The sequence below is a fragment of the Myotis myotis genome, unplaced genomic scaffold (genome assembly GCF_014108235.1).
Source record: "Myotis myotis isolate mMyoMyo1 unplaced genomic scaffold, mMyoMyo1.p scaffold_m19_p_10, whole genome shotgun sequence".
NCBI classification, from domain to species: Eukaryota; Metazoa; Chordata; class Mammalia; order Chiroptera; family Vespertilionidae; genus Myotis; species Myotis myotis.
In genome coordinates, this window is record NW_023416314.1 from 5,639,137 (window position 1) to 5,652,809 (window position 13,673).

The 13,673-nt window shown below is 43.5% G+C and overlaps 1 protein-coding gene across 6 annotated transcripts in view; it reads left to right on the forward strand.

Annotated features, from left to right (window-relative positions):
• The window catches only part of SIK2 (salt inducible kinase 2), a 137,920-nt gene that overhangs the window by 110,414 nt on the left and 13,833 nt on the right, over positions 1–13,673 (forward strand). For 5 of the 6 annotated variants that reach the window (XM_036324312.1, XM_036324310.1, XM_036324315.1 and 2 more), the window contains one exon: positions 6,188–6,352. The exons of the other annotated variant lie outside the window; for it this stretch is intronic. In XM_036324312.1, coding sequence (XP_036180205.1) covers positions 6,188–6,352 — 165 coding nt within the window. The remainder of the gene's footprint in view (positions 1–6,187; positions 6,353–13,673) is intronic. 6 annotated transcript variants of the gene reach the window in all.

Here is a 13,673-nt window from a genome sequence, read left to right on the forward strand (position 1 = left end):
TAACCAAGGAAGTTAAAATCTTGATTTTAAGAGGCAAATGGTATACTTTAATATGTAAAATAATGTGAATATTAATACTAATGTGAGTAAAAAATATGTCGATAAAGTTCCAGATATTTGGGCTAGAATATCTCTGAGTACTTGGAATCCTTTAACATTAAATGGTTTTGCTTTAAAGATGGAAAGGAGGGGGTAACATGAGAATTCCTGAGTTGGGGTAATAATAGTGCGATATAGTGGTCGCCTTCCCTCTCAAAAACACTGCTGGACAACGAGAGAAGCAGAGAGCCCACTGCTGGAGCAGGCTTTCCCTCCCACTTCTGTGTTCTTATCATTGCACACGTGAGGGAAGGGGCTCTTTAAACGGTTGCTTTGGAGCATACACATGTACACAACTTCCTTTCATATCTGAACTTGAAGCACATACCCTGGGAGATCTCAAATTATATTTCATTTGGCTTGGGGCTTGGATGTAGAATATAGCTTCTTATGTTTGCTAACATTTTAGTACCACACACCCCATGAGTTCTCTTCATTTTATACATTGGCGCAAGTTGCCATAGAAAACTACTTACCATTGTGACTTAAAATGTACGTCATTGGAGCAGAAATCTTAGCTCACCACCTTCATGAACTGTCTTAGCGCAGTGCCTTTGGAAGCAGCAGGCACTGGGATGAAGAAGGTCCTCATTTCCCTCCAAGATTTCACATTCTAATGTTTAGTGCTGAACTTGTTAGAAAATAGATTTATGAATATAAATCTGCTTAAAGTTTTCATAGGACCTTCTCCCTTTAATTCGTTGATGTTCGAATGTTTTTATAGAAGTGCAAATCACTTAATTGATGCAGCAGAAAGAAATTGGAGCAATGACACAATCCCACGCAAAGGTTACATGAGCGGCGAATCATGCAGGCCTTGGGTTCCATAATGAGCTGAGTGACCTCAGCAGGCAGTACCTCTGAGCTCCAGTGTCCTTAAATATAAAATAGCAATGGAAATGCCTGTTTCATAAGTTTGCTACAAAGATAAAGTGATAAACTATACCAGCAGCTCTGTTCAGCAAGTAGAGCGCTGTGTATCAGCCACTATGTCAGAGGTTCCTAGGAAACAGTCCATGCCCTTAAGGAGGCACGGTCTAGTGATACTACTTAGAAAACAGTGAGATTTCCATTCCTAGATAGATGTAGAGTACTTGCATTGCTGTATAATATGCAGGAAATGTTGCATCTAATTGAGTGCAGATAACTACTGAGAAAAAAGGTCATGCCTTTTTCTAATTCCTAGTTCTTAACAGCTCTTCCACTCCAAGTTTCCATCAACTGTAAGCAGACAAGAATGAAACACTCATCCCAGTTCTTTAATTACTACTTTCCACAACTGTAAGAAAAAGTACTGTATGAGTGGATGACTTAAACAACTAAAGTTTATTTTGTAACAGTTCTAGAGGCTACAAGTCCAAGATCAGGGCTGGTTTCTGGTGAGGACTTCCTTCCTGGTTTGTGGACAAATGCCTTCTGGCTGAGCCCTTACATGGCCTTTCTTCTGCATGTGTTTGGATAGAGAGATCTCTGGTGTCTCCTCCTCTTCTTAAAGGGATACCAGGACCCACCCTACATCTTAATAACCTTATTTATCTCCTTAAGGGCCCTATCTCCAAATATAGTCACATTGGGGGTTAGGGCTTCAACATACAGGGGTGGGCAAACGTAGGTTTACAGTTGTGAGTATGTGGAACAGTTTATTCACTTATTGCTAATTTATACAACTGTAAACCTACTTTTTCCCCCATATGGATTTGGGCGGAGGAGGGGGGACACAATTCTGTCAATACATGCATGTTCTTATTGGAACAATAAAGATTTTCCCTTAGAAGGAAACATTATTTTCATGATTCTGGAAAGAACAGAATCAGAAGAGATTCAGAAAAAATAAACATGGTTTTAAAAGTCATTACAGTTAGTTAGGGATGATCATTGTTTATTACCAAAGAAGTGGGGATATTAATCAGCCATCTATTTATTATAATATATTCTTTAGTCAGCTCTGTAGTGCTGAGCATACTGTTTGAATATTTATAACTTACCTAGTTCCAAAACAACTGGTTAGTCCCCTCAGTGATTGCAAGAATCCTAAAAAGCAGACTCCAAAAACCTGAATGAAGTGATTGTCACGATCAAATGTTATTCCTCTGTCCTTACCAAGTTCACGGTAAGTTAGTGCCGGAGTCCAGGTTGGATGAGAGAGTTGCCTAGGACAGTGCTACACTGTCGGGCACAGGCGGCCCTGCCCTGTAAAAAGTCACAGCTAATGGGAGGCAGGCTCTGGAGGGAGCAGCTCATCGCAGTGGCCAGGTGGCCATCTCACTTCCCGGGCAGTATCTCCCAGAAATGTCTTCACCTGGTGACGTGGACCACTTTCATGTAGGGCAGTGTAGTAATTTTGAGAAATAGAAATCACAGTTCAGCTTTCTCCTTTGAAAAACTGGTGATGAGGGTGAGCAGAATATGTCAAAAGTACTTTGTTAGGAAATTTAAATTTTATATTGTGATATGGTGGCTAAAAAAAGTAATTTAAATGACTAATGCTTGAAAGGAAAAAAAGTTATTTAGCTTCAAAAGTGGCCGAGGATATAAGCCTACAGAAGATGATATAAGGAAAGCTATTTTTTTATCATGCTCAGAATAGTATGCAATGTATTTTTTTTTCTGTTTTAACTATCCGTATAATAATCCAACACTTTGCTATTGCTATTTTATTCTTTTTCTCTTTTTAATATATTTTTATTTATTTCAGAGAGGAAGGGAGAGGGAGAGATAGAAACATCAATGATGAGAGAGAATCATTGATAAGCTGCCTCCTGCACACCCCCCACTGGGGATCAAGCCCACAACCCAGCATGTGCCCTTGACCAGAATTGAGCCCTGGGACCCTTCAGTCCACAGGCCGATGCTCTATCTACTAAGCCAAACCAGTTAGGGCTCTATTTTTTTTTTTATCTCATTAAGTATACCCAGTGATGTTGGAATATACCAAATATAAAGTATATTCTGAATATTTTTAAAGTATCTACACTAATAAAAGGCCAACATGCAAATTGACTGTACCTTTGCTATGCCTTAAGCCATGCCCACCAGCCAATCAGAGCGACTATATGCAAATTAACCCCACCAAGATGGCGGCCAGCAGCCACGGAGCTGGAGCAAGCAGGAAGCTTGGTTGCCCCAGTGATGGAGGAAGCCAAGCTTCCAGCCTGCTGCAGCAGGCTCTGAGCTCCACTCAAGGCAACAAAGTTTCAATTATAGAAGATAAATAAACCCCAGCTACCTGCTTTCAGCCAGCTGTGGCCATGGAGCTGGAGCGAGCAGGAGGCTTAGGTTGCCCCTGGCGATGGAGGAAGCCAAGCTTCCCGCCCGCCCTGGCTGGCTCTGAGCTCTACTCAAGGCTACAAAGTTTCAATTATAGAAGGTAAATAAATCCCAGAATAAAAAAAAAAGAAAGAAAGGAGAGGCTGGAAGCTTCCGTCACCAGGGGGCTTGGCCAGCCTGAAAACGGCCATCAGCCCCTCACCCAGGCTGGCCAGGCACCCCAGCGGGACCCCCTCCCTGATCCGGGACACCCTTCAGGGCAAACCAGCTGGCCCCCACCAGTGCACCAGGCCTCTGTCCTATATAATAAAAGGGTAATATGCAAATTGACCCTAACAGCAGAAGGACTGGGAATGACTGGTCACTATGACACACACTGACCACCAGGGGGCAGATGCTCAATGCAGGAGCTGTCCCCTGGTGGTCACTGCGCTCCCACAGGGGGAGCTCTGCTTAGCCACAAGCCAGGCTGATGGCTGCCAGCACAGCGATGGTGGCGGGAGCCTCTCCCGCCTCCTCAGCAGCACTAAGGATGTCCGACTGCAGCTTAGGTCTGCTCCCTGCTGGTAGGTGGACATCCCCCAAGGGCTGCCAGGCTGCCAGATGGATGTCTGACTGCCAGCTTGGGCCCGATCCCCCAGGGAGCAGGCCTAAGCCAGCAGGTAGATATCCTCCAAGGGGTCCCAGACTGCAAGAGGGCATAGGCTGGGCTGAGGGATGCCCTGAGTGCACAAATTTTTGTGCACCAGGCCTCTATTCTACACTAATAAAAGACAAAGATGCTAATTGACTGTACCTTTGCTACACCCATCAGCCAATCAGAAGAGTATGCAAATTAACCCAACAAAGATGGCTGTTAAATTTGCGTACTGCAGGCAGGGGCTCCGCCATCCGGGCCTGCTGTGTGCAACCCGGGGCGGCCGGGCGGGGCAGTGCGATTGGCCGCCCGCCCCGCCGCCATCTGGGCCTGCCATCTGTGACCCAGCGTGAGATCCGGGCCTGCCATCTGTGACCAGGGGAGGCAGGGCAGGCACTGCGGGATAGGGCCTGCCATCTGCCACCTGGGGAGTGGGCCTAATCCAGCAGGTGGTTATCTCCTGAGGGGTCCCAGACTGTGAGAGGGCACAGGTCAGGCTGAGGGACACCCCCCCTCCCTCCTGCCAGTGCACAAATTTTTGTGCACAGGGCCTCTAGTATTCAAATATAAAGTGTATTTCTAACATATCTCCCCATTGTTGAAAACCATCAACCTGCCCTAACGGTTTGGCTCAGTGGATAGAGCATTGGCCTGTGGACTCAAGGGTCCCGGGTTCGATTCTGGTCAAGGGCATGTACCTTGGTTGCAGGCACATACCCAGTAGGGAGTGTGCAGGAGGCAACTTACCAATGTTTCTCTCTCATTGATGTTTCTAACTCTCTAACCCTCTCTCTTCCTCTCTATAAAAAATCAATGAAATATATTTTTTTAAAAAAACATCAACCTGAAATTTTAACTGGGAACCACTAGATAGTGTCTAAGAATAAAACTGTATTCACTTTGCAATCTAATTCCTATGTTAAATTCTTGTGATCATTTTTAGATTTTAGAAGAAAAAAAAGGAGGAATTAGCATCACTGAGTGAAGGATTTTACATACTACGTTTTACACTAACTTCACTTGTATTATGCCCTTTTTTACTGGTGAAAAATAAAATTCAGAGGGTTAAGTAACCTAGTAGAGTGCGCACAAGTAGTAAGTGATGGAGCCAGGAATTATTCCCAGGGCTTGGAAGTGGAGAAGCTAGCGTCATACTGCTTGGTCCTTTTTGTTGTTTGAATTTAAAATTCACCATCCTATGCCCATTGAGGTGATTATGGCAGAAATATAGGCCATTCCTCTGCCTTTTAGAAACTAGTCTGATGATTGTTCCCTCAGATGTTTACAATGTCTGTAATGTTCAAAGGGCACCTAATGAATTATTCTGCTAGTTTTGAAGAGATGGGAGGAAAGAATTATCCAACAGTTTCATCTTTAAAATTAATCCTTGCCTACTGTCAGGAAGGAAGATTCTTTTTAAAATGATTTTTTAAAGGAGAGTTTGCAATGCCTGTTTACTTAAAGGAGACGGGAAGAATGGGCTTTGCACCGCCAGGAGCGCTTTCTCTAGTAGGTTGACTTCAGGAACTGAAGTTGCTCAGCAATAAGCATCTCTCTCCGCTGGGCCAGCAAGCTGTGTTCAGACAGTGTCTCCTTGAAAGAAGGGCATTCCAGTCACCTCCAAGTAACTGCTGCCTCTCTCTTCTTCCTCTTCATACACACCCTTGCCAAGAAATGCACACCACCTTACCCCCGCCCCCGCCCCCCCCCCCTACACACACACACACACACAAGGGCAGATAGAGAGCACTTACTGCAGTGTCCTTTGTATTGTATTATAGTTAGTTGTGGGGATGTACCTATCCCTGGCTCAGTTTTGAGTTCCTAGAGGCAGGTACTTTTCTTTATCTTTCCAGGGTAATATACGTAAGATTATATACAATATACGTTTGTTGAATATTTTTTTAAAAAGAGCATTCTTAGATTCCTTAGAAAGACTGGCTTTCTTGTCATCTCTGGGAAACTTGTGTGCCTCACATGGAACAGGAATGAAATTCTGTACAGCCTATCTCAGAATAATAGGTTGCTGAGACAGCTTCAAATCAATACCTTTTCTGGAGTTTCCAACAAATAACGATTTATCCTTTAATTGTATCAGGAAGAGTTGTTTTATTCTAAGAAATGTGTGTATTTATATGGAAGGTTTTAATGTTCCTAAACTGTTTGTTCTTGCCATATTTACAGGCACAAACTGTGGGTTTCCCAGTGACCATGCATTCGCCGAACATGCGACTGATGCGATCTACCCTCCTCCCACAGGCATCCAATGTGGAGGCCTTTTCATTTCCAGCGTCCAGTTGTCAGGCAGAAGCAGCGTTTATGGAAGAAGAGTGTGTTGACACTCCAAAGGTACGGGTGTGTTTGAGAGGCTGAGCTTGTAGGTTGGCTGGAGACTTCAGTTGGGTCCTTAGGTGTTGGACTTGGACTTTGTTGAACTCTGTCATGTCCTCATGTCACTCAGGAGTGTTGTTTGAGTAGCAGAGCCTGAGAAGAGCGTTCAGGGCTGAACTGGGCTCTCATCGCCACCTTATCATTAGCACTTACATAACTGTCAGACCTCATACGTCCTTTCAAAAGCTTTCCTTCTCTTTCCTTAACCAAATCCTTCTCTTTTCAAGTTTCTAGATCACACATAGGTTTTATATTTTTTAAACAAATTATAATTCTGATAACAAATATAACTGGTGCTAACGTGGCTCTGTCTGAGTTGACTGCCTCTCTTCTAAGAAATGTGCATATTTATATTATAGTTAGTTGTGGGGGTGTATCTATCCCTGGCTCAGTTTTGAGTTCCTAGAGGCAGGGACTTTCCTTTATATCTTTCCAGGGTAATATACGTAAGATTATATACAATATATGTTTGTTGAATATTTTTTAAAAAGAGCATTCTTAGATTCTTTACTGCAGCTCCGTGATGACGTGGTATCTGTTCTGGTCAAACATCCTTTTTGTCCTGTTTGGACATGCTTAGCGGAGATAAGTTTATCCTACTATTCTATATGCAGGTGGCTTTTAGGATGTGGATGGTGACAGCTTCTCTCACTTAATGGATATTTACTTCTAATGTGTGTTTTATATATTTAGCATCAAATGATATACAAAGGATCGTAGAAATGGGCAGGTCTTGGAATATGTTCAAAATAGACTTTGTTCTTTGCTAGTTGGGTGAACTTGGGCAAGAAGACTGACTTGCTTCTTTGCTGTTGTTGTGGGGGTTTTTTTTGTTATTTTTTTTAATATATTTTATTGATTTTTTACAGAGAGGAAGGGAGAGAGATAGAGAGTCAGAAACATCGATGAGAGAGAAACATCGATCAGCTGCCTCCTGCACATCCCCCACTGGGGAAGTGCCCGCAACCCAGGTACATGCCCTTGACCGGAATCGAACCTGGGACCTTTCAGTCCGCAAGCGGACGCTCTATCCACTGAGCCAAACCGGTTATGGCTGTTTTGTTTTTTTAATATGTTTTTTATTGATTTTAGAGAGAGAGACAAGTATCAATAGGCTGCCTCCCACATGCCCCTACCAGGGATCAAGTCCATAATCTGGGCTTGTGCCCTAACTGGGAATTGAACTTGTGACCTTTTGGTGCATGGGATGATGCTCAACCAACTGAGCCATTCCGGCCAGGGCCTGACTAGCTTCTTTGAACTGCTTTTTCTCTTATGTAATATCAGACTGCCAACTTTATGAGACTATTGTGAGGATTAAAATAATGTCTGAGGTTCTGGCCAAATTGTAGGTACTTAATAAGTATTGGTTTCCTGTTTTTTTGGCCTTTTTAGGTAATAAAAAGGTGAGTCAGACATTAATTCTGCCTCAAAGTTTATAATGTAGCAGAAAAGACATGATGCATAACTAAAAACAATGTGCCCTATTCTGAATAAATTGATAAAATATAATAGGTCCTTTATTTTTTCACCCCTCCTTCAGCCCCCTCACCTTTGGCAACCATCAGCTTTGTTCTCTGTATGTATGGGTTGGTTTTATTTTATTTCCTCACTTCTTTTGATTTTTTTTTAGACTCCACATGTAAGTGAAATCATATGGTATTTGTCTTTCTCTGACTTATTTCACTTAGCATAATGCCCTCTAGGTCCGTCCATGTTGTTGCAAATGGCCAGATTTCATTCCTTGGGAGCAATATTTCCTTGTATATATACACCACATTTTCTTTATTCATTCATCTGTCAATGGAGACCTACGTTGCTTTCATGTCTTGGCTATCTATAATAATAAAAGCGCAATATGCTAATTAGACCGGACATCCTTTCAGATGACCTTCCAGACAAAGCTGAGGTTGTGAGGAAAGCCCAGGTCCCAGGTGCCTGTTGGCAGCCAGAGGGAAGCCGGTGCTGGCATCCGGGGGAAGGAGACCTACTCTTGCATGAATTTCATGCATCAGGCCTCTAGTTGTAAATAATGCTGCAGTGTACATAGGGGTGCATATAGCTTTTCCATATTAGTGTTTTGAGTTTCTTCGGATATATACCCAGAAGTGATATTCTTGAGTCATATAGCAGCTCTATTTTTATTTTTTTGAAGAACCTACATACTATTTTACACAGTGGCTTTGCCAGTCTGCATTCCCACCGACAGTGAACAGGGGTTTCCATTTCTCCACATCCTCGTCAGCACTTGTTCTTGATTTTTTTATGGTGACCATTTTGACAAGTGTGAGGTGGTATCCCACTGTGGTTTTGATTTGCATTTCCCTGGTGATTAGTGATGTTAAGCATCTTTTCATATGTCTTTGGACCTTCTGGATATCTTCTTTGGAGAAATGTCTATTTAGGTCCTCTGCCCATTTTTTATGGATTTTTGGGGGGTTTTTAATGTTAAACTGTATGAGTGTCTTATATATTTTGTATATTAACCTCTTATCGGATGTATCATTGACAGATATCATTTCCCATTCAGTAGTTTTCTTTTTGTTGATGGTTTCCTTCACTGTGCAGCTTTGTAATTTGATGTTGTCCCATTTGTTTATTTTTGTTGTTGTTGTTGTTGCCCTTGCCCAACGAGACCTATTGAAAAAGATGTTGCTGAGACTAATGTCAAAGAGTTTACTGCCTGTTTTCTTCAAGAAGTTTTATGGTTTCAGGTCCTACATTTAAATCATTAATCCACTTTGAGTTTATATTTATGTATGGTGCAAGAAAGTGGTCCAGTGTCATTTTTTACATGTATCCAATTTTTCCAAAACCACTACTAAAGAAACTGTCTTGACCCCCATTGTGTATTTTTACCTCCTTTGTCATAGATTAATTGACCATATAAGTCAATTTATTATTTATTGGAGTTTATTTATTGGAAATTTTATTTCTGGGCTCTCTATTCTATTTCATTGATCTATATATCTGCTTTTATGCCAACACCATACTATTTTGATTATTGTAGCTGTGTTCTAGTTCTGAGAAGACTGCCATTGGAGTTGAATAGAGATTGCATTTCATTTTTATATTGTTTTAGGTACTAAGGACATTTTTACAATACTCGTTCTTCCAGTCTTTGAACAATGGTATATGCTTCATTTATTTGTATTCTCTTCAGTTTCTTTCTTCAGTGTTTTATAGTTTTCAGAATACAGATCTTTCACCTCTTTGGTTAAATTTACTCCTAGATATAATATGCTTTTTAATGCAATTGTAAATGGGATAATTTTCTTAATTTCTTCTTCTTATCATTCACTAGAGGCCCAGTGCACAAAAATTTGTGTATTCAGGGGGTCTCTCAGCCCAGCCTATGCCCTCTTGCAGTCTGGGACCCCTCGGAGGATGTCCCCCGGGGAGGATGTCCACTCCCTGGGGGATTGGGCCCAAGCTGGCAGTCAGACATCCCTCTGGCAGCCCAGCAGCCCTTGGGGAATGTCCACTTACCAGCAGGGAGCAGACCTAAGCTGCAGTCAGACATCCTTAGTGCTGCTGAGGAGTCGGGAGAGGCTCCTGCCACCACCGCTGTGCTGGCAGCCATCAGCCTGGCTTGTGGCTAAGCAGAGCTCCCCCTGTGGGAGCGCAGTGACCACCAGGGGACAGCTCCTGCATTGAGCATCTGCCCCCTGGTGGTCAGTGTGTGTCATAGTGACCAGTCATTCCCAGTCCTTCTGCTGTTAGGGTCAATTTGCATATTACCCTTTTATTATATAGGATAGAGGCCTGGTGCACAGGTGGGGGGCGGCTGGTTTGCCCTGAAGGGTGTCCCAGATCAGGGAGGGGGTCCCGCTGGGGTGCCTGGCCAGCCTGGGTGAGGGGCTGATGGCTGTTTTCAGGCTGGCCACACCCCCTTTAGGGTGGGGGATCCCCATTGGGGTGCCTGGCCAGTCTGGGTGAGGGGCTGAGGGCCATTTTCAGGCTGGCCAAGCCCCCTGGTGATGGAAGCTCCCAGCCTCTCCTTTTTTGCTTTTTCTTTTTTTTATTCCGGGATTTATTTACCTTCTATAATTGAAACTTTGTAGCTTTGAGAGGAGCTCAGAGCCAGCCAAGGCGGGCAGGAGGGAAGCTTGGCTTCCTCCACCGCCAGGGGCAACCCAAGCCTCCTGCTCGCTCCAGCTCCGTGGCCACGGCCTGCTGAAAGCAGATATCATGGATGTATTTACCTTCAATGATTGAAACTTTGTTGCTTTGAGTGGAGCTTAGAGCCGGCCACGGCAGGCGGGAAGCTTGGCTCCCTCCATCACTGGGGCAACCAAGCCTCCTGCTTGCTCCAGCTCCGTGGCTGCCAGCTGCCATCTTGGTTGGGTTAATTTGCATATAGTTGCTCTAATTGGCTGGTGGGCGTAACTTCGCTATAAGGCATAGTGAAGGTATGGTCAGTTTGCATGTTTGTCTTTTATTAGTGTAGATTATTGTTTTAAAGCAGGGGTGGGGAACATCCAGCTGGTGGGCCATAGAAGGCCCCTGAAATCATTCGGTCTGGCCCTGCCAAGGCATTAGGAGTGAGTTAATTAAATGTTTGACAATATATAGCAGGCTAATTTTTAAGTTGATCATTTTGTATGGCCTGTGAATGATGTTATAAATATCCAAATGGCCCTTGGCAGAAAAAAGGTTCCCTACCTCTGGTTTAAATAAATAGAAATCAAAGTGATTTAAAACTAGAAGGAAGCAGGGGGAGTTGATTTTAGCTGATTTGAACAGGAAAGTCTTTGGGCGAACAGTCAGAGCTAGCAGCTGAGAGATGTGCAGAATCTGTCTGGATGGAAGTGGTGTAACACCTAGGTGGTGGGAAAAGCCCGGGCACAGCAAACATCAGGACAGCTGGGGTCCATCCGGGCCAGCGCAGTGGCTCTGTGTGTCTAAGGAAAGGGCTGTGACGGGTAGCTGTGTGGGAGAAAGATGAGCAGCATGTCAGAGATGGGAGCTTTTCTCCAGGCTAGGGTGCTCTGGGTAGGAATGTGCTCAGTGTCATCAAGAGAGTTTTTTCAGATGGACTTTTTCAAGGTAGGGGGAAACAATTTAATTTTTTTTTTATCAAAGGAGCACTATGATCCATGTTGTACTTCAGAAATTAGCCAGGAGGGGTACATTGCATAGGAGAGAGACTGGTGACAAGGACAGTGAAAGTTAGAACATGTGTCCAGTGGGGGAGACAAAGAGGGCCTGAAATAGGATAGTGCTCATGAAACCAGAGAGCAGGGGATGCTATAAGTGAGATCATATAGATAAAACTGGTAGACTGTTAGGGTCCAGAGAGAAGTACAAACTGATAGTAGTATTTTGAGCCTCGATGATGGGGAGGGTGAGTGCCATTATCAGAAATAGGGGGCTCTGGAGGCAGAACTGATTCAGAAGCTAAATATTGAGTTTAGCTAGAGCATAGTCAAGGCAGCTGGATGCTGGGCCGCCACACACAGCTGGTAAGCGGAGTGCTGAACACCACGAGTGTCCATGCCTCTGAGAACACCACCTGCTGGGGACAGTCTTTTTCCCTCAGCCGTGGTTGCCTGGCATGTTCAGTAATCTCATAAACTGCTACTACATTGGGGTGACATAATTTATTTATTTTAAGATCTAAGTCCCTTGAAAAATTGCAGTCTGCTAAAATCTTGTCTATGAGGGCATCAGGCCCAAAACACAGATTGGGCACTCTCTGCTGTATTATATAGGACAAGCTATTTTTAAAGCTTGTTATTGTTACCGTAGCTAGGAAACAGACAGGAAATGAATGATTTTTGTGAAAGATATAGATAGTAGCTAGATGGTATATTTGCATTTGTAGGAAAAGCAGTGCCACGCTAGAACTGGCCACCCACACTGCCAGAGCCACCTTGGCACGCAGCCAGCCCGTAGAGCTACACTGTCTTACTTGTGGACCATTTTGTTTATGTCAGCAAAAATGCTCGTGTCTGCCTGGCCGGCATGGCTCAGTGGTTGAGCATTGACCTATGAACCAGGAGGTCATGGTTCACTTCCCAATCAGGGCACATGCCTGGGTTGTAGGCTCGGTCCCCATTGTGGGGCGTGCAGGAGGCAGCCGATCAATGATTCTCTCTCATCAATGATGTTTCTCTCTCTCTCTCTCTCTCTCTCTCTCTCTCTCTCTCTCTCTCTCTCTCTCTCTCTCTCTCCCCCCCTCCCTCCCTCCCTCCCTCTCTGAAATCAATAAGAAAAATTCATATTTTTTTAAATGCTCATGCCTTTTCCTCCCTAGTACTTTCCTTGGGGCCCATCAGTAAATGCCCACACATCCCAAACTAGCAGGCAGACATCCAGTTCCCTTGTGGGTCCTATGGCTTCATCCTCATTGACTACGTAACACCTGTTGGTTGTCTTCTAGAAGATGCTTCGTAACTGCATGTATTGCTCACCCCTTTACATCTCAGGTGGTGGCAGGTTCTGTGCATCTCAGAGCTTTCACTCCTTCCCTCCTAAAAGTCCTCACCTTAAAACTGTCAGTGAAGTCCTTTAGGGAGTTCGTGTTGAAATGTTGATTTGGGGCTTCCCCCCAAAAATGGCACCCTTCTGAGACAGTCACCCAACTCTGAGCACTAACTGAAACCCAGGTGACAAAGAGACCATCTGGAGGGCAGATGCACAAACCCTGCTGTGTCAGTCTTTTTTGAGGGTTTCTTTGGGAATCTTGAATTTTTTTACACACACACATTTCAGTCTCTTTTAACATTTTATTGGAGATGATAATAACTGGATTTTCCAAGTTCCACTTTCATAGCTGGATAGCAGAAGGGAACTGTGAGGCTAAACTGAAAATACTAGTGTAGTAAATGTGTTTCATGTCTGCTTACATTTTTAATAACTGTTATTATAGAGGTAGTAAAACACCTAAGAGAAGTTCTGAGAAGGATGTACATCCAGCTCCTAACAGTTTTCACCTCTCAGGCTTGGTAAAGGGAAGAAACGCACTTTTATATCTGAATTTGAATTTTTAAACACATAATTGGAAACAACAAAACAAATCAAACTCACATAGGGAAAATCCAGAGAGCTGTTAAAGAATGAATTAACTTATCCATAATCCCACTACCCGAGATAAGTATATGTTGGTATATTTCCTGAGAGGGAGTTACAGATAGATGGACAAGTGGGTGGGTGGGTGAGTGTAGGGAGACTCAGTAAGTAGATAGACTTTTTAAAAATTATATTCTATGATATGTGATTTTGTATTTTGCTTTACATAATATAACATCATGAGCATTTTTCCCATCTCATGAAA